The sequence below is a fragment of the Meleagris gallopavo genome, chromosome 1 (genome assembly GCF_905368555.1).
Source record: "Meleagris gallopavo chromosome 1, MGAL_WU_HG_1.1, whole genome shotgun sequence".
NCBI lineage: Eukaryota > Metazoa > Chordata > Aves > Galliformes > Phasianidae > Meleagris > Meleagris gallopavo.
In genome coordinates this window covers 116,248,626-116,271,536 of record NC_139404.1, presented here as the reverse complement: position 1 = coordinate 116,271,536, position 22,911 = coordinate 116,248,626, and the positions used below count along the sequence as shown (strand labels likewise).

Below are 22,911 nucleotides of genomic sequence, written 5' to 3'. Positions count from 1 at the left end.
TCTACAAATGGGAAAAGTAATTTCTAGGCTTCAATACAAAAAAGACTTGCATACAGACAAGTCTATGCTGTCAAGCAGAGAGCATCAGATGCAGCCCTGGGTAAGAGAAGCACAGTCACATCAATGCCTCTAATGCTGAAAACTGAGAAGCAAGTTTAAAGGTAGGAATACAAGTGTAAAGAGAAGTACCTGAATGAGTTTTACAGCTCGAAGTGTAACAGCTTTCAGAATACTGCAGGTATTTCTGTATAGATAGGATGCTAGCTGCTCTAACCATACTTACCTCATCAATTTTCAGCAACTCTTTTTTGGACGTTTCCTTCTCTGAAGAAGCAGCATAAACCTGGATAGAAAGCAAGCTCAGGCTTACTGGGGTGGCCCCCAGCCGAATTACCTGGAAACATTAAGGGAAGACAAACATATCTGTAAGTTCAAACAGAATGCAAACATGTCTGAATACATCCCACCCATGTAGACCATATCCATGGCCCAGTAGATGATAAACAACAAATTAACATGGAAGTCAGGAGAGAGGGGGAAGTCAGCAGCGCAGCATCTAATGCTGTCAGGCACCCATATGATGACATCTCGAATATTAGGATGGTATTTAGAAAAGCCTAACACTAAAGGAGATAGTAGCTACAAAAGCTTTCATCTCACAAAAGATCTTCCATTTTCTCCCACATTTGTCAACCTTGCCAGTATAAATTCTAAAAATATGATATTCATATTTTAGCTTCATGAGTGTCCATAGCACCATTATTATTTTTTTTCCTGCAGTCAGTACCAAAGAATTCAGCATTTTATTTCTAGTTGTTGAAAGCATCAGATCCATCACCAATTTCTAACAATTCTAGGAATGACAGAATGCTTTGGACTGGAAGGAACCTCAAAGCTCACCCAGCCCCAACCCCTGCCGTGGGCAGGGCTGATCCCTCCCCACCAGCTCAGGGCCTCATCCAACCTGGTCTTGAGCACCTCCAGGGATGGGGCACCACAGCTTCTCTGGTGAAGCACTGGCACAGGTTGCCCACAGAAGTAGTGAATGCCCTATCCCTGGAGACACTCGAGGTCAGGCTGGATTGGGCTCTGAGCGCTCTGATCGAGCTTTTGGTGTCCCTGTTCACTGCAAGGGAGTTGGACTAGGTGACCTTTAGGGTCCCTTCCAATTCAAATGATTCTTTGATTCCCAGAGAAAATTTTCCCCAACATTTAACCTAAATCTCCCCTTTTTTAGCTTAAAACCATACTTCCTTGTCCTATCACTATCTACCCATCTAAAAAGTTGATTTCCCTGCTCCTTATAAGCTCCCATTAAGTACTGGAAGGACACAGTGTGGTCTCCCTTGAGCCTTCTCTCCAGCTCTCTCAGCCTGCCTTTGTAGGAGAGACGTGACTGAGTTTGAATACCTCAGATTCAAGCCACACAATACAACCACCTCAATGAAGGTGAATGTAATTCTTCTTATATTCTTGACCTACACTGAATTGCATTTCTTTACAGAAGAGAGCACTTTAACAAAAAAAGAAAAAAAGAAAAATATTGGCCATGTAATGAAGCAAGAATGTGCATTTTCCAACAAACACATCTCCTTATTAACAGCAATGCTTTACTCAATAAAGGCAGTTCAACAGGAAACCTTCCAATGTCTCATGCTCTCATTTCTGCTTGATAAGCCTGTGCTTTGGTTGTGCAGCACTTACAGCTAGGCCTAGCTCTGCCCACAGCACCCATTCCCAGCAGTCTTGCTTTGGTGGCAGACGCCTCTATCATGAGGCAACCAACCTGTGGCCCGTTTAGCCACAGGTCAGTCCTGCACAGGTGGAGAGTTTCATGCGGGGTCAGCAAGTTGAACCTACTCATGAACATATTTGTGCTGACAAGCACCAGAGGGCCGTGCAGCCAGAGAAGGGAGGATGAAGAAGGAGAGGGCAGCACAAGAACCAGGTCATAGGATCGCTTTTCAGAAAGAAACATGAGGGATCTGATGGATCAAAAGGTACGGAAAAACTTACTTAAAAGGGAAGTTTTTCTGTATTTGTATTTACAGACACGATATTACAGCACTATAATGGAACACCACAAAGACTGGGTCAGCTTTGTTCAGAGCCAAGGAAAGACGGGAGCAATCTGCAGATTGATGCTTAGAGACTTTTCACGTACTCCCATTAGCCAAGATGCACAAACACCACTAACCATTCATAACTGCAGAATATATTTCCTCATTCTTGCCTTTTTTCACTGCAAAGCTGTTCTCTCACTGAAAAGGCAAAGATTTGAAATGCATTTTCATTCAGAGAAATACGCTTTCAGTAAAATATTACTTCCTGGGATTTTTCAAATGCTTAAGAATAAAACACATGGCTAGAAAAGATATCAAGTTACCCATCCACTTTTACCAAAGTAATTTCAAACTAAAAAACAACTTCAAGGAAAGGCACAGAGACAAGTATCTAAAGTTTAATTCCCAAATATGGCAGAAATTTGTTATATGAAATAAACACATGCACATTTTTCACATAATGTTTCAGTAAGTGTTTACTGTATTAAAGTAACAACGAAACCCAGCAACATCACTAAATAATACCAAAATTAATAGCATAATTTGCTTCATCACGATAAACAAATCCAGTCCGCTTCATTACACAGTAGGCAAGGTTCTCCTGCTTCAAATACTACTTATGTTCTAAACGTCACCAGCAGAAGTAACGACTCCAAAATGCTTCAGTGTACTTCAGTTTTCCATACAAGTATGCATGCAAGCCATGGAGCATAAGGATGGAACAATCCTGGTTTCCTCAGAGACCTCACCAACCACATAACTACTCAAACAGAAAACTTCTGCTGCTCGTATTAATCATAAGATATAAGCGTAGGAAGTCTTTGACGGTTTCATACTTACACGTTAACCATTAGAAGTCTGAGATCAAGCTCTCCTTAATGCACTGTCTAAGCTACACAGCGACGGCCCTCCATATTGACTACGTTCCCATGATAGACATAACCAGTAATCAAGTACCATATATACATACAAGCACAATGAGTCTCGTATTCACCAGTGTGTGAGAGATGAGCAGTTCTGCCTCCTGCTTCCAAAGCCTACATTTGGACTTCACGTCTTAGCTCCATAACAACCATGCATTGTCAAACCAACTGGTTTAGTATCACATTTTGGTAGAGCTGTGCCTTCAGTTTGCCTGTCTTAAAGCTGTTCAGTTGATACCAAAAAAGTACAATAGGCTCTGTCTGGGTGCTCTGCAGTGCTCTGTGTTTACTTTAATGAAAAAAAATATGTTTCTGACTGAAGAAATAAACTTTATCTGAAGACACCAGAACACTCCTAAGTAAACTATATCTAAAAATTTAAGTGGACAAGGAAATCATATTTCAAAAAAAACATAAGATATCTCAAGGTGGAAGTGATTATAGAATGGCCAGGGTTGGAAGGAACCTCAAGGATCATGAATCTCCAACCCCCCTGCCACAGGCAGGACCACCAACCTCCCCATTCAATACTAGACCAGGCTGCCCAGGGCCCCATCCAACCTGGCCTTGAACACCTCCAGGGATGGGGCATCCACAACCTCTCTGGGCAGCTTCCAGGCTCCACACTGCCCTCCTCTGAGTTCTTAACCACAAAACGCCAATAGGTGCAATAAATCGCATATTAGTTCTCAAAACGAGTAATGGAAGATGAGCTAAAAGATTAAAGAGAAGTCGTGCCATATTTTTCCTCACATCTATGGCTTTGCATTTTACTTGTTATCATTATTATCAACTTGTCAAAGGTGGGGAAGAATATAACAGAAAGATTCCTTCACTGTACCTTTTGGGAAGGCTGATATTTGCCCTAGCATATGAAGTTACTACATAGAATCGCAGAATCTCACAATCATTAGGCTTGGAAAAGACAAAAGCAGCTAGTCCAACCTGCCCGCACCATGCCCACTAACTACATCCTTTACTGCCACATCTACACGGTTCTCGGCCACCACGACAACCACAGACAGTGACTCCACCGCCGCTCCGGGCAGCCTGTCCCAAAGCAGCAGAGCAGTAACACAGACAGCAGTCATAAATAACGTGAGCACAACACACGTTATCGGCCTGCAGCGCCGAGCTCCGCGCCCGCCTCGGTGCTCGGCATCGCTCCAAGGGCGCCCCCTGCCGGCCTCACCGCGCTGCGTCGCCCGCCTTGAGGATCCCCGCGCCTCCCTCCCGCCCGCTCGCAGCCACGCCGGCTCCGCGCCGCTGACGAGGTCCGGTTGGGGCTGAGGAAGCCGCGGGGAGGGCTGGCGGGAAACGCGGTGCCGGGCCGAGGAGAGAGGCTAGGGAACGGGGACGGGCAGCCACGGGGCTCGGTGGCGGAGCAGGCGGACGCGCGCTAGGCAGTGACGGCCACCAACAGCTCCCTCACCTTGAGCATGGCGCCGCCCGGCTATTGCTCACCCACCAGCCGCGTCGCAGTTATGACGTGAACAGCGCGTCGTCGCGTTGTGATGACGTCGATCTGTGCGCCGCTACAACCACAGGTGAGCGGCCGTTAGGGGCCTGCGTCACGGCCCGCGCACGGCACTATCCCAAGGCGCATGCGCAGATCCGCTGCCTCCACGTCATGGGCAGGGCAGCGGGTGGCGCCTGCGCAGTGTCTGGAGAGGGGCTGGGAGCAGGAAGGTGGGAGTGGTTGAGAAACGGCGCTTTGAGTGGCTGTTGCCACTGTGTGCCTCAAAGACAATCATCCAGACTATTCAGACCATTACGCCTACACTATTTGGTTTGTTATTCAGCTGTAATAGCTGGAATAGTAAGTACTAAATTCCCTTCAATGAAGATAAACCCAAACAGCGCTACGCTCTGATTTAAATAATGGGAAATCTCTTCCCACGTTATCAGTTAATTAGCTGTGTTCTTTGCTGGTCAGGAGTTTCCAGCTTCCACTGCTTTTAAGATTTTTCACACCAATCAAGGCCAAGGCAGCAATAGTGGACAAAGAATAATGAGTCAATCAAATGAGATGATTTAGTTCATATTCATGTGTCATCATATTCTGATCAATTACTAGGATCTCAGTACTTGTTATTTTTAACATTTCGGGAAATACTTATTCTCCTGCTTAATCATGCTCACATAGTAACACAATTCAAATGCAAGCAAGCTTCATGCTTTCACAGAATACTGTTAATTTTTAGCTAGCAATGGAAAACCCTCTTTAATACAGAAAGATGTTTTAAGCATTTGTGTGTATTCTTTGTTGGGAGTAATTGTTATGTACAGAAAATGCAAGTGCAAACAGCTGTGCCATATATTTACCATTGCAGTTCTATTGTGAAACCATGCCGTCACGACTTGGTGTGAAGGGGAGACTGGCTGCTTAACTTCTACTATCCGACAGGAACCTTTGCTGCCCAGGAATGGAGCACCGCCAGGGGGTGTTATGAGCACCCGTGTTCTGCTTTAGAACGTAGAAATGAGTTCTATGCTCTATCCAGTCCTTTTTCCTGGGACTGGGAGAGAAACCAACGCGAGGTGGGGGTTGGCCTCTTCTCCCAGGTAACTACTGATAGAACTAGAGGTAACGGGCTTAAATTGTGCCAGGAGAGTTGCAGTTTGGATATTAGGAAACAGAAAGACTGGTGAAGCACTGGATTAGGCTGCCCAGTGAGGTGGTGGAGTCCTTGGAGGTGTACAAGAAACGTGTAGGTGTGGCAGTGAGGGACAGGTTTGATGAGCATGGTGGGGATGCGTCAAGAGTTGGACTAGGTGATCTTAGAGGTCTTTTCCAACCTTATTGATTCTATGATTCTACACTTCTAATTTAGACACACTAATGAGAAATTGTAGAAAATAATATTGATCCTCTATTCATTATTTTTTTCAAGTCCAAAAATTACAGTAATTTAAAATATTTAGTATTGCTTGTAGAACATGAAGACAATTAGTCCTGCAGAAAATATCAAAAAGAATACCTAAAAGATAAAGCACCCAAAGAACACAGTAGTAAGTGGTTAATCAGGAAGCGTATTGTGGAAAGACAGATGACCACATAACCTCTCACAGTTGTAGATTTTCTTTGTCATTACAGTTTTCTTTGTTCCCTCCTAGAGAAAATTCCTATATTTGTTTATTGCAGTCTATTTATAAACTTAATGGAACCAAGTGAAGCAAGAATAAATATTTTCCTGATGAATGGGGATGTTTAAACCTCATATAATACAACTGGACAACGCTTCTCAATGTGCTGATTGTAAAAATAGCACAATCCTTATTCGCTGATAGATTCAACTATTGTAAGGAGCCATTGACAGAGGTGAAGTAAGAAGACTGCAGGTAATGTCCGCCTTTTCTTTTTAAAGCTTTATCATATTTTTCTGTTGTATTTTACAGGCAGTGGGTAATGCTTGCAAGTTAATGAGATATTAGAATTATTTCAAACAAGTGGTACGAGTTTCAGTACCAAAACTAATAACAGGTATTGATTACAGCTAACAGGTATTGCTACAGTGAAAGATGACATGCATGTAAGAAATGTTTTTAGATCTATTATTACAGGTTTGGTTATAAACATTCCCTCTTTAACAAGACTTGTATCTAAAATGTCGTTGATGTTTAGTTGCATCTAAATGACCTCTGATTAAAGAATACTAATGGGCCTCTTTCACCACTGAATCGTACTTGTCGACAGCAGTCAGCTATACATGTGGGAAATAAGCCATCAGAGTATGGCAGACATTTCTGGAAAAGTGGTTTCCAGTAATCTTTGGTAATTTTGTGAGCGTGCAGAGTAACTGGGCAGTTTGCAAAGCAGGCACATTTTTTTTTGATGTATTTTATTCAACAATGGTATATATGTTACAAATACCTATTTTTGTGATTGACTTATATGCAGTGACTACACAGCAATTATTGATAGATACATAAATACATAAAGAACAAAGAGTTGTTTTACAAAAACTTATGATGCACGTGATTTTATCAGCTCTAGTATTGAATGCACTTTTTGTTTCACGTGGAAGTTTATCTATTCAGTGACTGCTATGACTGATTGAAAAGAATGGGAAGACCTTTATAGAGAAGACCAATAAAAATGCATTCGTTTTCATGTATGTATACTGTTCTTTGCATTATATCAGTAATCTGGATGAAACCCCTGTATATTTTCATGGCAGGAATAACTGCCAGAGAAGGGTGTCTGCAGAATTTCTCTAGGACAATGATAACATGTGACATAATGGATTGTGCACAGTCCACACCACTGTCAGACAGACTTCAAAAGAAACTGAAGTTTCTGCAGCTGAGGCTACAGAATAAAGGTCTTTGACCCACTCAGCTCACGGCTGTTTCTAATGTTAGGTAAGAACTTATACCAAGCTAGAGTTTAATTTCACATGCAGTACCTTTCCTTGTCCTTGGTAAATAGCTTTTCTAAATACTTGTGAAATAAATATTTCATTTAGAAAGCTACAGCTCAGAGAATATTGAAGATTTTGTTACAGCTCATAAACTGTGCCAGTCCAGGCAGAAATATAATTTAAGAAACTCATCTTTTGCCTTTCAGTCTGATCCTTCTTCATGCTGTATTAGATTGTTATTTACAGCTGATTTTTTTTCAGTAAGATAGGAACAATCCTTTACTAGCAGCACAACAGGTATTTATTTGGCACATATTAAGAGGTACGGTAGAAAAAAATGGATTTGTTGCACATTCTTGTTAAAATCTGAGCTTGTAGCATCTACTTAAATATCAGTGCAATTAGCTAGTGACACTGATCACAGGAAAACATTACAAACCTGAAAAGCTAGCTTATTTTGGTGTTCTCCTACACGATAAATCTTGTATATTTTTTAAAACATATTTTTTCCATGCACCTTTTCTTCACTAAAATGAAATTTCTAATGCCATGACTTGTCACTACTGTTTTGCCAGACTGTTTAAAACTAATTTCTAAAATCTTTGTAAAACACTCTGCTTTTCTGCCTCCTACGGCACTTTTGTATGTTTTAACTTAAAGGAATGCTGTTTGGCAGATCTCTTTTCCTTTCAAGTTACTTTGAAAATATGCTGTTAAATATACAGCTATAAGGGCTCCAAAAAACTGAACTAAAGTGGCTGTATATTTTGGTGGGCTTTCTAAATATTCTGCACAAAGCACAGTCAGATGTGACACATCAAGTATACAGCTTTGCCAGACAGGTCTCCAAAACATACAGTTTGTTTTTCACATTCATGTGAATTTTGGCACAGTTGTTACAAACAGCCAGTTCAGCTTTTTCATAGGGATGTGCAATGGTGGACCTTTCTGAAGAGAGTATAGTTTGGATACTCATAAGCATCCTATTTAATTCTGTATTACTCATTCCCCAGTTTGGAAAACAAAACAAAACAAACAAAAAAAACAAAAAATATTTATAATTTTTGTGTTTAATCGTAATTTTTTCTTTAATCTGGAGTTAAGCCACCTTGAGCTTTTGCTTTTCATTCTTAAACGTGAGTATTTTTTAAAGCATTCTGAATGTAATGCTTCCCAGAGTTCCTATTTTGGAATCTACAAGGTTTGTAGCAATAGGTTGAATAACTAAACTGAAAGTTAAGGGCAGATGCCATTGCAGATTTCTTCATGCTTTCCCACTGACCTACCTTTAACTGCATCAAAGGCACTTCTGCATTTTAGCACATGCTGTCATCAACTTTGTCACATTCTAAAAGCTTCCAAAACATACTTGGTGCTGTCTAAATCCTGAGAGGTGACAGGTAAAACACAAACGTATCCTGCAAAAAAAGTGTAATTCAATTGAGTTGAGTTTCACTGTTGATAGCACCACAGTTAAACACTGCAGTGTTCCTTCCATAATCCAGATCTTTGACTTCTTACTGCAGCTCAAGTTCCACATTTTGAATTACACCATCGCAGCACTGATGAACAATTCTTCTGCTAACAAGTTGCTGATACTACCAGCATTGATGTCAGCTACTGTAGCACTACTAGTTGCACTACTAGTAGCAGTGAGAACATAAACTAACATATTTTTTTATGCTTCTTAGCTCTCATCACAACAAAATCCAACTCTTCAAAATTTAATTGCATCTCAAATTTCTATTGAGCTGGTTACATTTGGAATGTTAACTGCAGCTAGAATGTAAAATGTCTTGCAGCAGTTACCAGTCTCTAAGATTTTAATTGCATCAAATCTTTTCATCTTAATAAAAAAGTTATTTTCACAGTACTGCTGAATTTCTTAGCAGGAAAATGTATTTATCTTTGTATTTATTGGCAAATGAGGTATTAACTTCAGTATCTATATATATATATAAACACAAAATGTAGCACTTTATTTACCCAAACACCAGTTGTATTTTAATGTTTCTAACAGTATCCACACACACTTCTAACAGTGAGAATCCCTGGGACTTACCCATTCGCACATACAAAGGAAGCTGCTGGAGAAGGTGACCACTACATGCTGTGCTGCATCTTGCATGGTACAGGTTAGCTGCAAATATGAAAATATGGCTTCTCACACCTGTTTAACTAGTTTAGCAGAACAGATAGATTAACTGTAACTACAAAAAATAAAACAAAATCCAACTGTACTGCAAAGCTGGCATAAAACTGGAATGTATGCAATTATCGCACTTGCTTAGGAGCAGAACTTCTCTGAAGTACAGTTGGTTATTTGGGTGTCACGAAACTTGTATGGAGATTCCTCTGGCAGGAGGATTTAGTTTATTTAACTTATGCAGAGTTAAGCCTTACTCCTCTTGGTTTCAGAAAACAGTACTTAGTCAAAATCCAGTTCTCTTAGAAATCAGCTAGAATTTTCTGATAGTAATGATTGGATCAGCTCCCAGCATTAAAAACTTGAGTATTCATTAAATAGAAGCTGTAGTTCAGTTAATTATAATAATTTGTTTTTTTCCTGACTGCACAATTCTTTTCAGTGCTTTGGATAATCCAGGAGAAACAGCAAAGGGAAACTATTGCTTGACAGTAAGACTTTCAGGTTGCAATAATGTACTGAAAATCAAGGGGCAATGTTTTGCACTGTAAAATGTCTTAATTTTTAATGCTTTGGGTTTGTTGTATTAAAAATTACCACTGGAGGTTACAGTAATTTCTTGATATTAAATCGCCACCCTTGTGAGGTAAAAAATCCAAGGAGAACAACCTGTAAGGGCCAGAGCCAGAAGAGATGTTACAAGGCAAATCTCACAGAACATCCACAGCTGGTCAAGAACAAACCAATGATTAGGACTCCATCTTGGGAATAAATCAGCCAGCAGGGCTTTCTGAGAGGTGCAAAATGTTAGCAATCCCTTGCTTTCCAGGAGTGAAAATGAAGGCTATTGCTACACCAATGTGGAGGAAAGTGCTTAGGCCATCCATTGTATTGACACCAGTGTCACCACAAACGCAAATGCATTTTGATGACTTCAGCAATCTGAGAAGGTAAACACGAGAGGAATATACTGACCACCCTGGAATCCCTCCCTTCAGATTTAACCACACAGAAGCACATGGGTGAAATATTTGGTTTCAGCTCGCATCATACAATTCTTTTGACAAAGAAGGGACGGTAAACTTAGAAAGTCTCAAATAGCTAGGAACACCCCATCGCATACACATTTGACTTCAGGAGATAAAAGATTGTCACACAGAATAAAGAATTATATGATTGGTTTAACTCAAGCTTGTGAGATGAGCTACATGACAAAAAGGAGTAAATGAAGCAATACTTAGACTGTGCCTGAGGATAAGCAGAAAGTGGGTGTGGGAAAGAATGGCAATTGATGTCAAAGATGTATCTATCTTATAAAATTAAACAGTGCAATAAAAAGGTTAACAATTGAAGCCTTTCATCTCATTTGAAAAATAGTATTTTTTATTCAGAAGTATTTACTGAACATTTATCCTTTCGAGAACTGTTACCATGGGTGACATCAACCTGAGACACAATGCTGACATTCCTTCATGTGGATGGAAGACTAAAGAGTCACTGAGTACTTAAACAGAGATCAGGATGAGGTTTATTTTTACAAAGCACCTGTCAGTGCAACTAGAAGGACAAATGTAGAAGTGAAAAACATTAATGAAAACAAGAAATTACTCATACTTCCCTTACGCTCTCTTGAACAAGCAAAAACTTTTCATGTGCCAAGAAAATAACACTGGCCAAGAAGGTACTCTGGTGAAAAGATGACACAATAAATAAGATTTGATGGGTTAATGGCTGGGGACAGGGAGGGGATACATCAACAAGTATGTTATGAACCCAAAAACAAATACAGAATCAGAATCACAAAATGGTCCGGGTTGGAAGGGACCTCAAGGATCATGAATCTCCAATCCCCCTGCCACATGCAGGGCCACCAACCTCCCCATTTAACACTAGACCAGGCTGCCCAGGGCCCCATCCAACCTCGCCTTGAACACCTCCAGGGATGGGGCATCCACAACCTCTCTGGGCAGCCTGTTCAGAATCTGCAACCCAAAGCAAGCAACAGTTTTCAAAATTACTAAGCTTACAGAATAATAATAATAAAAAACAAACCAAAAACAACAACAACTTGCAGCAAATGGGGAACATCTGTCAAAATTAAGAATTTCACGTCAACAAGGGTGTATAATTAAAAAAAAAAAAAATAGAATTAACTGAAAATTACCTTTGCCAACCTAGTTACATGTCATACAATCATCTGAATGCAAGAGTGAAATAATGCCAAAAAATAAGGCAACATAATCCAAAACAGTGAATAATTTGATAAGAGTAACTTTGAGCCAGTTAATCAGAGAGCTTTCTTTAGAGAAACAATGGATGCATTATATGATCAACAAAGTAGGTGCTAACAAAGAAAAGTTGGCCAGTATCATGGCAAAAAGGTATTGTCAAAAACATGACCTGGCTCACAAAGGAAGGAAGCTAAAATGACAAAAATAAATAAATTTACTATATGGAATGATTGCCATATTCTTCTCTTCCACTGTATCAGTCCACGTTTGGTCTCCTTTTCAATGAAAAATAGGGAATATTGCAAATAAGAGAAACCCCTTCTCTTGTAGTGCATTCCACTTCTGCACCGTTCTCTCATTAAACAGCATTAAGTGTAGCATCAAGTTCAGTTAGCAAAGAGGGAGGGGAAAAATGATTTCATGCAAATAAAATCTTAAATTATCCTATGCACCGAAACAAAATTAAAACACTATTTTAGAACTCAAGATTAAAGAGAGAGGAAACAAAAAGAGACCTTCAGAGTTACTTTCAAACATTTTTCATTGCAGATTTTTAAAGTAGGGCCTTTGACAGATAGAGCTGCTGAAGAACAGACAGTGGCAGAAAAAGGGGAATTGTGGCAGGGGACTGACAGGGAAGATTTTTCAAGCAGTCTCATGAAGGCAAGTCAAGATCACAGTCTCTCTCCTATTTTACCTCACCCCTTCTCTTTTTGGTAATGCATGTTGTCCTGATCTGAGGCATTAATCCTGACATGAATGCTTCATTATGGAAAACTTAAAGGATTATGATTTAGGCTTCTGGCACTTTGAGGTCCAAGTGTGTAAATGCATGTTATTTCAGAGCCCCTGATTCCATATGCATTTGATAGATTTGATTGAACCATCTTTCTCCCAGCTCAGACTAACACCAAAGGCTGGCTTCAGTCCTCATTTTTTGTTGTTTCAAAGTATGCCTTCATGCTAGGTTACATTATAAATGTAACCATTAAGTCACAGAACATAGGTTCAAACTTGAAATACAGAGCGTACGATTGAATGTACTAGGCAATTAACACTGGTAAGACTGTAAAATATAGCTAAAGACACAAGAGTGATGCTATATAAGGACATCCAACTTCTCTTGTTATGATGACACTGGCTATTCTTAACAGTCTTATGAATGATAGCAACACAAGACATTTTTGAAGGTTTAGCTTAGTAAACTCTGAAGTCCTGAAATCCAGGCATGCTACACTAGGTATTACAAAGTATACAGCAGAGTGTTTAAAGCTTAAAAATATTTTATTTACATTTCTCTTTATACACATTTTTATACATTTTTTTTTTTTCAGTTTAAAAACTGAACAGAGCACAAATGCAAGTCTGAGCATACTGTACCCACAGCTAGGGAAAATTACCTTCTGCCAAAAAGAGACAAGAAAAAAGGCTTTTTAAAACAGTTTAAAAGAGGCAATCTTAATTTTTTTCAGATAAGTATATAGCAGCCCTGATGTAGTCATTAGACAGTTAATCCAAATGTACATATGAGGTCACATATATATATATATATATAACGTTAATTTTATATAGGAAAAGTATTTCCAATTGCTAGACATAAACACAGCAGACTTCGAAAATAACTTTTCCTGTTATCAAATACATTCCTTTCAATACAAACAATCTGATATTGTACACTAGAAACAAGTGGGATACTATAGCAGAATTGCATTCTCCAGCATATAATAATATACTTTAAAAAGATCTAAAAAAATAACAATATATAGGGAAAAATATTTAAAATAAAAAACATAGCTCAATCTTCCTTTCACCTGTTCCCATAACTGATGTAGAAGTTAGGTGGGTTCCACTGAGGTAATAAAAGCCCCCTAAGCACAGCTACAGTACAGTCCTACATAACACTGTATCTCCTAGACTTACAGCAAAGCTTTCTCTACCGGACCCATAAATAAAATCTACCGTCTGCAAATAGAAGTGGTTTTCCCCTAGCTACCAACTCAGTATTAATCCAAAGGTATTTGACCATGGAAAGCTATTTTAAAAGACTATCTAAACGTTAATTCTAATGTGGGAAAAATAAAAATAAAAAATTGTAGCGATCTAGTGAAGCTTTGCACAAAGAAGTAGGTTTTTCTGCCACCTGCCACATGACTGCTTTTATAACATTTGCCTACAGAGAGGGAAGGTCTAAACTGCTTACAAACATCCAAACAAAATACAGATGCAAAAGTACTCATTAATATTTATTTTAAGCAGCTTCAAATTGCTTTACAAACATTAAAACCTCAACATGTTAGCTACAGGACACTGGCAAGCTCTGTTCTAAATGGATTATATGTATCTCCCCATTCTGTTCTCTCCCATATTCCTTCAGTGCGTCCTGCCAAGTGAGACAGACCATACTGACTGAAGCAACTTCACCTGGTGTTTGTTACTAAATGAAGAACAGGCTGGATGTTTGCTTTGATTACCAAACCCTGTAAGCACTTAGGCACACGTTTAATCATGTTTGTGCCTTTATGCTTTCTTTTAGGTAACTTAAAGCTTTATGAATTCTTTATCTTGGACTCTTCACGTGTGTAAAGTCCACATTTGAAGCGTTAAAAAGAATGAGGGGCCCAATTCACTACTTTTCTAATGAAAAGGCAAATGTGATCTACAAATGTGATCATGTCTATTTCTAAAAAGACCTTGTCATTTACAAAGGTGAAAGAAATTTATTTTTAGGGTCATTTGCATCTTCCCATAATGCTTACCTCCATTTCACAAAGGAATAGACATAATGAGCTAAGCAGTGTTTTTCTTTCCATTTTTTCATTTGTACCTGCTGAATGTTATCCTCCAGTTCCTGAGCATCAGTGCTTCGTTCCTGACGCAAATATGTACTGTATTATTGGCAGGAAAAAAGGCAGCCCTTGTGTTCGTAAGGCAGGAGGTCTGTAAGAAATAATGGCTGCAAACCTCAGAGACCAGAGAAATATTAAAGTCACAAACCCTTAGGACTAGTATGAACAGGTCTGCTGCCACCCTGCAGAAAGTGGGGCATCCATATGTTTCAAAGGAGATAACAAAAGCAGGTTGCCAGGTACATGATACACAGCTACTAGCCCCTCTCGCTGGCAGTGCTTTCTGAAATAGCAGATCCTTAGAAAAATTACCTACTGCCTCCCTCCAGTTGAATCAAAGGGGAAAGAATTTCACAAGGGTTTTTTTCAGCCTAATACCTCCCACTGTGAAACCACTGCCAACACCTCGTGGGGAAAAAAATAAGCTATTTTTTCTTTATGTAGTAGTCTGCAAAGAATTTTCTGTTCCGTTAAAACAGAGATAGCAGCAAGCTGAATGGCAACAGGCAGTGTTCAACCAACTCACAGAAGCCCTATTCTTTTTATCCATTCTGGCTCATTTGGAAATAAAACTCCTTCCCTGGAGTTAAATGCTAAAGTAAGAAGTGAAGCTGATAATTTTTTGCTATAAGCATGAATAAACTAGACTGTAACTCACTATATCCACCTTCTCTTAAGAAAAGGCAAGCACACTTGCAATTTCAAAGGAGGTTATATGTTAAGTTTTAAATACGTAGGCAAGATCAGATTTGCAGGTGTTGCAGGAAGGACGGAGTGGAAATAGATGAAACCCCCCTCAAACTTACCAATCAAAGATTACAACTTACCTTCTTCTTGACAAATGACCTCCCTCTTTTTACCCAGTTTACTTTTGTTTTTATTTTAACACTTAACAATCTGGAGCTAAAACTTTCAATAAAACAGAAGGTACCCTTCTGACATAGAACACAACAAAAATGACTGCCTCACAAGTTCCACTGCAGTGGAAAAGAGAACACAAGCCTCAAATTTATGCTTGAAACAATAAAACATGTAGAAATGTGAATTAACAAAACATTCTCACATACCCCGGTTTTATAAACCCAAGCAAATTCCAATCATTTCTAAAGCTCAAAAGGTTACAGACAGCTTCTTGAAGACAAGACTGCATGGAGGCTCTAACCAACAATTCAAGCTAAAATTTCACAATCCTGAACAGTATCTTTCAGAATTGGACAGCTGGAGTTGAACAGGAACTTAAAAGCAGAGCACCTAACAATGACCTGGTTCTTAATGCTTGAAGTGTCAATACACACCAAAGCCTTCATAGCAGCTGCTTTGCCCACAAAACTCAGAAGTTGCTTAAATACAGACCTGAAACATAACTTGAAACACCTCCATCATTGCCAGGACTTCTAATTAAGTCTTAAGTAACATCCATTTACTACACTTGAATTGTGGAAAACCAGATTTCCAGAACCACATCCATTTCCCAGACAAGCCCTTGTAGTAAAATACCATATGCTACAAGGGCTGCTCCAAAAGTAATGCCTCCTGTTTTATTATGTTGGCCTACATCAGCAGTGGATGTTGGTGGTATGGCAGTAGATGCTGAACCTTCCCACCCATATTCCATTCCCTTTTGTTACAGATAGCTGCATAGGGGCAGCCTGACACAATGGTGTCTGACATGGAAGTGCAGGTGAAATAACTGAATTGAATTCCTCCATGTGGAAAAAATGGCACCCACTGATGTACAACACTTGCAGAACGTTTCTGGAGATCAACAGTGGATGTGAGCACAGTGAAGTGGTAGGTGGTGCATTTTAGCAGTGATGACAATGACACAGAAGATAAGCCACATTCCACATGGCTATACACAGATGTCACACTACGAAATTCATCCACGTGAATCAGCGGATTATAATCAGGAAACTGTATAGGATAAGTATATACTTCAATGTGTCAGAAATAACGTTGAAATATCACGAAGTTTGTGCTGAGTGCCAGAAACGCTCACATGGGAACACAAAGAACACTGTATGAAAGTTTGTCAGGACCTACTAAGGCCGAAGGTGACAGTTTCCTCAACTGCACCATTACCAGTGATGAGATGTGGTGTCATCACTTAGAGACTGAGTCAAAAATGCAGTCCTTGGAGCAGTAAGATGTGAATTTTCTATCAAAGAAAAAGACAAGACACAGCACTCAGCAAGTACAGTAATGCCTTTTGGGATAGGAAAGGTGATCTGTCTGGATTTCCTGGAATCTGGACAAACCATCAACTCTGACCCATACATTATGACTCCAACTCCAACTTCCAGAGTCAGGCCAGAGAAGAAGACAACCTTTCTCCTGTTACACGATAACGCCAGGCCCCATACCTGTTTGAAGACCATGGATCACACTGCCAATCTTGGCTGGACTGTCCTACCACACCCACTATGTAGCCTGGATTTGGGGCCTTCTGATTTCAATTGTTCAAGCTGAAGAAAGATGGACTGCATAGGCAACATTTTCAATGCTGGGGAACAGTGGGTCACCTCCACTGCTATAAATATTTACAATCGTGGCATGCATGCTCTTGTTCATTACTGTCGAGAATGCATAGCTAATGGTGGTGACTGTGGTGAATAGTAGTTTTGTAGCTCAGAATTTGCTCTATCAAAGTGTTATTGTGCTCCTTGTACATGTTGTAGTTTCCATGAATATAAATTGGAGGCATTACTTTTGGAGTGAGCTACGTATTATTAAGTCCCCTTGAAGCTTACTCAAGCAGGATAAGATTTTTGCTGCCCCATACATTTATTAATGTAAGAATAATAAAGAAAAAGGGTGGGTTTTTTTTGTGCCCTAATATTCTTTGAGATAGGTACAGAAGAGCCTTTTTACTTGCACATAGCCAGCACTTACTGGAATCAGGTCATCTCTGCACCCACAAAGGGCAATGTTCACACAAGTCTCACAGTAGAACTGAGGTTTTAGTGTAAATGAAGTTGGCTTTAAGTTAGACCACTAGGAAAGTAAATTATATTTCTCGCTCAGGAAAGACTTAAATTTAAAAGCAACCCTTAGTCTGCATCAGAAGGCTGAAAATCAATATTTGGTCCAGTAACTACCGGCATAGATAACATTAATACAGCTATGATGGCGTAAGTTATCTTCCTGTTAAAACTCATAGAAAGAAAACGCTCAATAAATAATTTTTAAGAAAAAGAGATCTACTGATCTGATTTAGATTATCACGTCTCAACCCAGAACATAATTACTACAAAGATATCATGAATTATATAGATGAGGAGTTGTACACGTTTTAAATTCTGTTGATGATTTAAAATTTAGTTTAGGTAAGAAGGTGTTATTTTTAACACAGGACATTTTGCAGTGATTTTGGTCCCTCTGCAAGTGCATTCTTCTGAACTCCCTGAGTACTGTACATTCCTCTTCTACAGTGATTTTTAACTGGAAGATGCTGAATAAAGTCGATTTGCACTGTTGTCTATTAAGTCTACTGCTTAAAGAAAAGCAAAGTAGCATAAGACTTTACAGAAGATGCAAATGCATGTTTCAGCATTTTCTCCCTACACTCCTGAATTAAGTGTAAGCCTTTGAGTTACTCACATTTCTCCTTCGGATTTTATTAGTGATTGTTTTTACAACATTAAAGAAAGTAAGAATTGAATTGTCATTATTTATACCTTGGCAAATCATTCTTACCGATATCTGCAAGTTAACACAATGGAGTTATTAAAAGCCCTCAGGAACAGCACATTTCATTTCAGGCACTATGAGGTCAGTAGCTACAGCTATGAAGGTTGTTATTTTTTTTTGTAGAAACACAAATGGTAGTAGCCATCCAAACACCTAACTCAAAACACAGGGGTTCACAGCAGCAAATAATAAAAAAAACCCCCTACTATTAATAAAGATTTATCACTTCTATAGGAGTACAAGCAAAGCCACTGCTCAGAATATACTATAGTACATCCAGTTCTGAAAATATCTGTGGGTCAAAGCAGTGCTGGTGAGCATTTGCTTACTGACATTTTCATAAAAAACAAGACTGGTAGCACATTCACACATAAAACAAACTCAGGTAAGATGTATTTAGTTTTTTAAAATAATTTATAAAACAACAAATTATTAAGAGTTCATTACGTAAAATCAGTGTAAGGATTTTAAAGTTACTGAATCAATCAGTATATGCTAAAGATACTTTGATACCAAATGAGGCTTCCAGTTACTTAAGAACTTTGACTTATTTAGCTCATTAATGGATAAAACTACCTTAAATTTAACAGATATGGCTGAATTTGTGCACTGGTTTAAATATAGCTGCATGTAAAAAGTTTTTTTCTTTTTTTACAGTGTATATGCATGTACATACTTTACTTACCAACAAACATAATGCAGACAACAGAAGGCAGCACAGAAATAGTGTTTTAAATAATAATATTTTTAAAAAGTTGAAGTTTTTTCAATTCAGTAGAAAATGTGTAATTCATATTTTGGCAGACTTACTAGTACTAATATACAAAACTTGGAAAAAAACACATGCAAAGAGATTGAGCTTATACTTAACAGTATTTAAGGGAAAACAGAAACACCTTGCAGATGTGAGAATACTTTGCAATTAACGGAAAGAGCATCCAAACACAACATAAAACACAAAAACGGTTTTAGCTTTGTTCTTTTAAACTTAGTTGTATCCTACTACAGCTTGAGTTCTACTTTGATGCTCAATAAAAAAGAGAATCAGGCCTTTCTTCCTTCCACAAATGTTTTGTTAAATTCAATTCATTTCAGAAGAAATCTGGTACCGTGGCCACAGGAAAACAAAAAACAAAAAAAATCAAACCAGTATGGACATGAAATGCTATCAAAAGAATAAGCACACCCAAAAATATATATTTTCTTTCCCCTGTTTACAACTGCATTTGTTAAAACAAAACAAAGAAAAATCCCACAACTTTTCCAGTATCAGACCAACTATTGGCTTTTCTAATAAACTTGGTAAGTATTCTCCCTGTAAATCCTGTTTCTCTTAAACATTTAGCAGTCGTCCTTACACACAACATGCTAATGTCTCTGAAGGAATTCAACTAGATTGTATGTTAGCTACTCCAAAAGTAATGCCTCCTATTGTATTATATTGGCCCACAATGTTGGAGGCAGATGGCGGTGGCACAGGCATAGAAGTTGAACTTTCCCTCCAATAGTCCATTACATTTTGTCGTTGTGTGACAGATGACAGCAGATGGGCAGTCTGAGGAAGTGGGTGTGAAGTGTATGTGACTGGAATTCCTCCAATAAAACAGGAAACAATTGCACCCACTGACATTCACTGACACATGCTGAACGTTTCTGGAGATCAACAGTAGATGTGAGCACAGTGAGGCAGCGGGTGGTGCATTTCAGCAGTGGTAAGTGATGTGAAAGACAAGCTATGTTCCAGATGGCTGTACACAGCTGTCACATCATGAAATGAAGAGTGTCTCAATCAGACTATCTGCGTGAATCAGCGAGTTATGAGCAGGAATCCAGCGCAAGGCTGAAAGTGACGGTTTTCTGGATCGCATTACTGATGATGAGATTTGCTGTCAAAATTTTGAGCCAGTGTCGAAACAGCAGTCCACTGAGCATGAATTCCTCACAAAAAGTTCAGGATGCAGCCCTCAGCAGGTAAAATACGTGCACAGTCTTTTGGGAGAGGAAAGCGGCGATCCTTCTGGATTTACTGGAACCCAGATAAACCATCAACTCTGACCGCTCCATCGTAACGCTGATTAAGCTGAAGGCTCAATCCAGAGTCAGGCTGTAAAAGATCAACAAAAAATACTTTATGACTTTTTGGGGTGTGCTTGGTATGTCTCAAACACTCGCAGTGCAAAGCTGTTGCCATGACAACTAGCTGACAGGCGGGACATGACACAAACCAAAAAAGACGGCAGCCTTTCTCCTGTAACACAGTAACTCCATGCCCCATACTAGTTTGAAGACCGTGGATCACACTGCCAATCTAGGCTGGACTGTTCCACCGCATCCATCGTATTACCTGGATTTGGGGCCTTCTGAATTCCATTTGTTGGAGCCGATGAAAGACAGACTGCACGGACAACATTTTCCCATGAACTATGCCATCACAGCAGCCGTAGAACAATGGGTCAACTCCACTGGTGCAGGTTTTCACAAGCACAGCATGCAGGCTCTTGTTCGTTACAGTCGAGAATGCATAGCCCATGGTGGTGACTATGGTGAAAAATAGTGTTTTGCAGCCAAGAACTTGCTCAATCAAGTAATGTTACTGTGCTCTTTGTATATGTCGTAGTTTCCATGGAAATAAATAGGAGGCATTACTTTCAGAATGATCTACTTTTTTTCTGACAAATAAGATTCAGCTTTTCATCTTTCACTGAGAGTGTTTATTCTGTTTCAGCTGCAACGTCTAACATGTTCCAAAACATATTCAGGGAAGTGCAAGCTGCAGACCTGTAAGCCATCCAGCTTGCAGGGCATCCTTGGGTATTCATCTTCTTTCCACTTGTTTTCCTCTGGATCAAAGGTGAGAATTGAGTCACTGTAATGACCATTGTAACAGAGGCCTCCAAGAACCATTATCTGTTTGTCCAGAACAGCTACACCGTGACCACTCCTACCAATTGGCATAGAAGCCAATATAGTCCACTGATCAGTATCAGGGTCATAAACCTCTGTAGATGGACAGCCTTGAGATTCAAAGGAAGCCCTGAGGATCACACAGACCCCTCCAAAGACATAAAGCTTACCATTGTAAGAAATCATTTTGTGAAAGCATCTTGCATAATTCATTTTGCATTTGTTCTCCCAACAGTTAGTGACCACTTGAGTTCTCCTTGTTCGCTGCTCTACTGTCCCTTCTTTACTGGGATCAAATACACACACTTGCTTAGAAGTTGAAGATGATGTAATTCCACCAGTGATATACAACTTGTTACCCAGCACAGTTCCTTCATGTCCATATTTATTGACTGGATAGGGATCTACAAATTCCCATTTATCTTCAGTAATATCATACCGTTCAGTTGAATAAAAGGTTTCATCCCTGGTTCTCCCAGCCACTGCATAAACGTACCTCCCAATAACTCCAACAGCAAACTCAGAACGCGGGACAGACATGTCTGCCATTCGTAACCAAGTGTTTTGTCTTGGGTCATATCTAAACACTTTGGATGAAGCATGAAACTCACCATCTGGCCCCAGTTCTTCCCCACCTAACAGGAACACAAAGTTATTCACAATGGCAAGGCAGTCTGGTCGTAAAGGTACTTGAGGACCCTCTAGTTCCCACCAGACCCTCGGTTTGTGCAAGAGAAGAATTTTACTGTTTACCATACTGTGTCCTATCATTCCTCTAAACACGGCAGTCTGGGGTTTGGCAGAACGAATTTTGTTCGATTTCATTTCCATCAAAGGCTGCTGGTGAACGCTATGAAAGTAATTCATGGCTTGGTCAACCTCATGTCGCAGCTGCCGGGAGTATCGGTAAAACTCTGATGTTTTTACCTATGAATACATTTAAAAGATATTAAAATTCTGACCAAGAGAAACAATTCAGAAAACCTAAATGGCTATGTGTAATTTAAAACTTATTTTACTTAGTTTAACTCGGGTATTCTCAACAGCAATTGCATTCATGTCTGAAGGTTTAAGATAACGTACAGTTATTCAAAACCTACAAGGCAATTTAGTGATTAAAAGCACAGTGGCTAATGTTGTCACTGGAATACTGACACACAAAATTTAAGCAGGGATTATGCACAGGTGAAACGCCCAAGTCCAAAAATCATTATTCCTTCTTCCCAAGAAAGCCTCTTTACATCTTCTGCTTCATCAATGAAATCTAAGTTAAAAGCGTACTATTTCCCTGTTTTTTAAAGATATACTGCACACCCATTCTATATTTACCTAAGTCTACTCTAGACTGATTTCTAATGAAGTCTCACAACAGACCCAAGTAGGTATTCCCAAACACTACACTATGCTCACAGGACTATTTGTGATGGAAAGGTAAGGTTCAGAATCCCTTCCTTCAGAACACACTATCACATTTCTCACTCTACAAGGTTCCCTCTCTGTATGTCTCCTCAAGCTAACACATACCTTTAATACAAGAAGAAAACATATCAATCAATATTCCTTTGCTTGCGTATTTTATTGGTAAATTGTGGAGGTAAGTTTGAACTTCCATTTCCCAAGTGAGCCTTACACCTTTGTACTACTGCCTAGTTAGGACACACACCTCACTGCCAGTCCTCAATTTGAAGAGCCTGCTCAAATTTTCTTAAAGAACAATTATCTTATATTTGTTATATTATATATA

At 39.3% G+C, this 22,911-nt stretch overlaps 2 protein-coding genes and 1 long non-coding RNA gene across 18 annotated transcripts in view; 1 reads left to right on the top strand and 2 right to left on the bottom strand.

Annotated features, from left to right (window-relative positions):
• APOO (apolipoprotein O) overlaps window positions 1-4,575 on the bottom strand; it is a 31,357-nt gene extending 26,782 nt beyond the window's left edge. For 3 of the 4 annotated variants that reach the window (XM_010725837.3, XM_010725845.3, XM_010725851.3), the window contains exons 1-2: window positions 4,419-4,575; window positions 284-394 (exon numbers count right to left, since the gene is read on the bottom strand). In XM_010725837.3, the coding sequence (XP_010724139.1) occupies window positions 284-394; window positions 4,419-4,427 (120 nt within the window). In that variant the 5' untranslated portion in view covers window positions 4,428-4,575. Of the gene's footprint in view, window positions 1-283; window positions 395-2,197; window positions 2,262-4,418 lie in introns of all 4 variants that reach the window. The other variant, XM_010725857.4, reaches the window with a different exon arrangement.
• Window positions 4,576-4,607: 32 nt separating this feature from the next.
• On the top strand, window positions 4,608-11,109 carry LOC109370677 (uncharacterized). Its single transcript, XR_004162207.2, has 3 exons — window positions 4,608-4,805; window positions 5,320-5,551; window positions 6,132-11,109. It is a non-coding gene; the product is annotated as an uncharacterized LOC109370677 (long non-coding RNA).
• A 1,881-nt stretch (window positions 11,110-12,990) lies between these two features.
• The window catches only part of KLHL15 (kelch like family member 15), a 29,704-nt gene continuing 19,783 nt past the window's right edge, over window positions 12,991-22,911 (bottom strand). For 12 of the 13 annotated variants that reach the window (XM_085210629.1, XM_085210613.1, XM_085210622.1 and 9 more), the window contains one exon: window positions 12,991-22,094. In XM_085210629.1, coding sequence (XP_085066755.1) covers window positions 20,985-22,094 — 1,110 coding nt within the window. In that variant the 3' untranslated portion in view covers window positions 12,991-20,984. The remainder of the gene's footprint in view (window positions 22,095-22,911) is intronic. The other variant, XR_014879960.1, reaches the window with a different exon arrangement.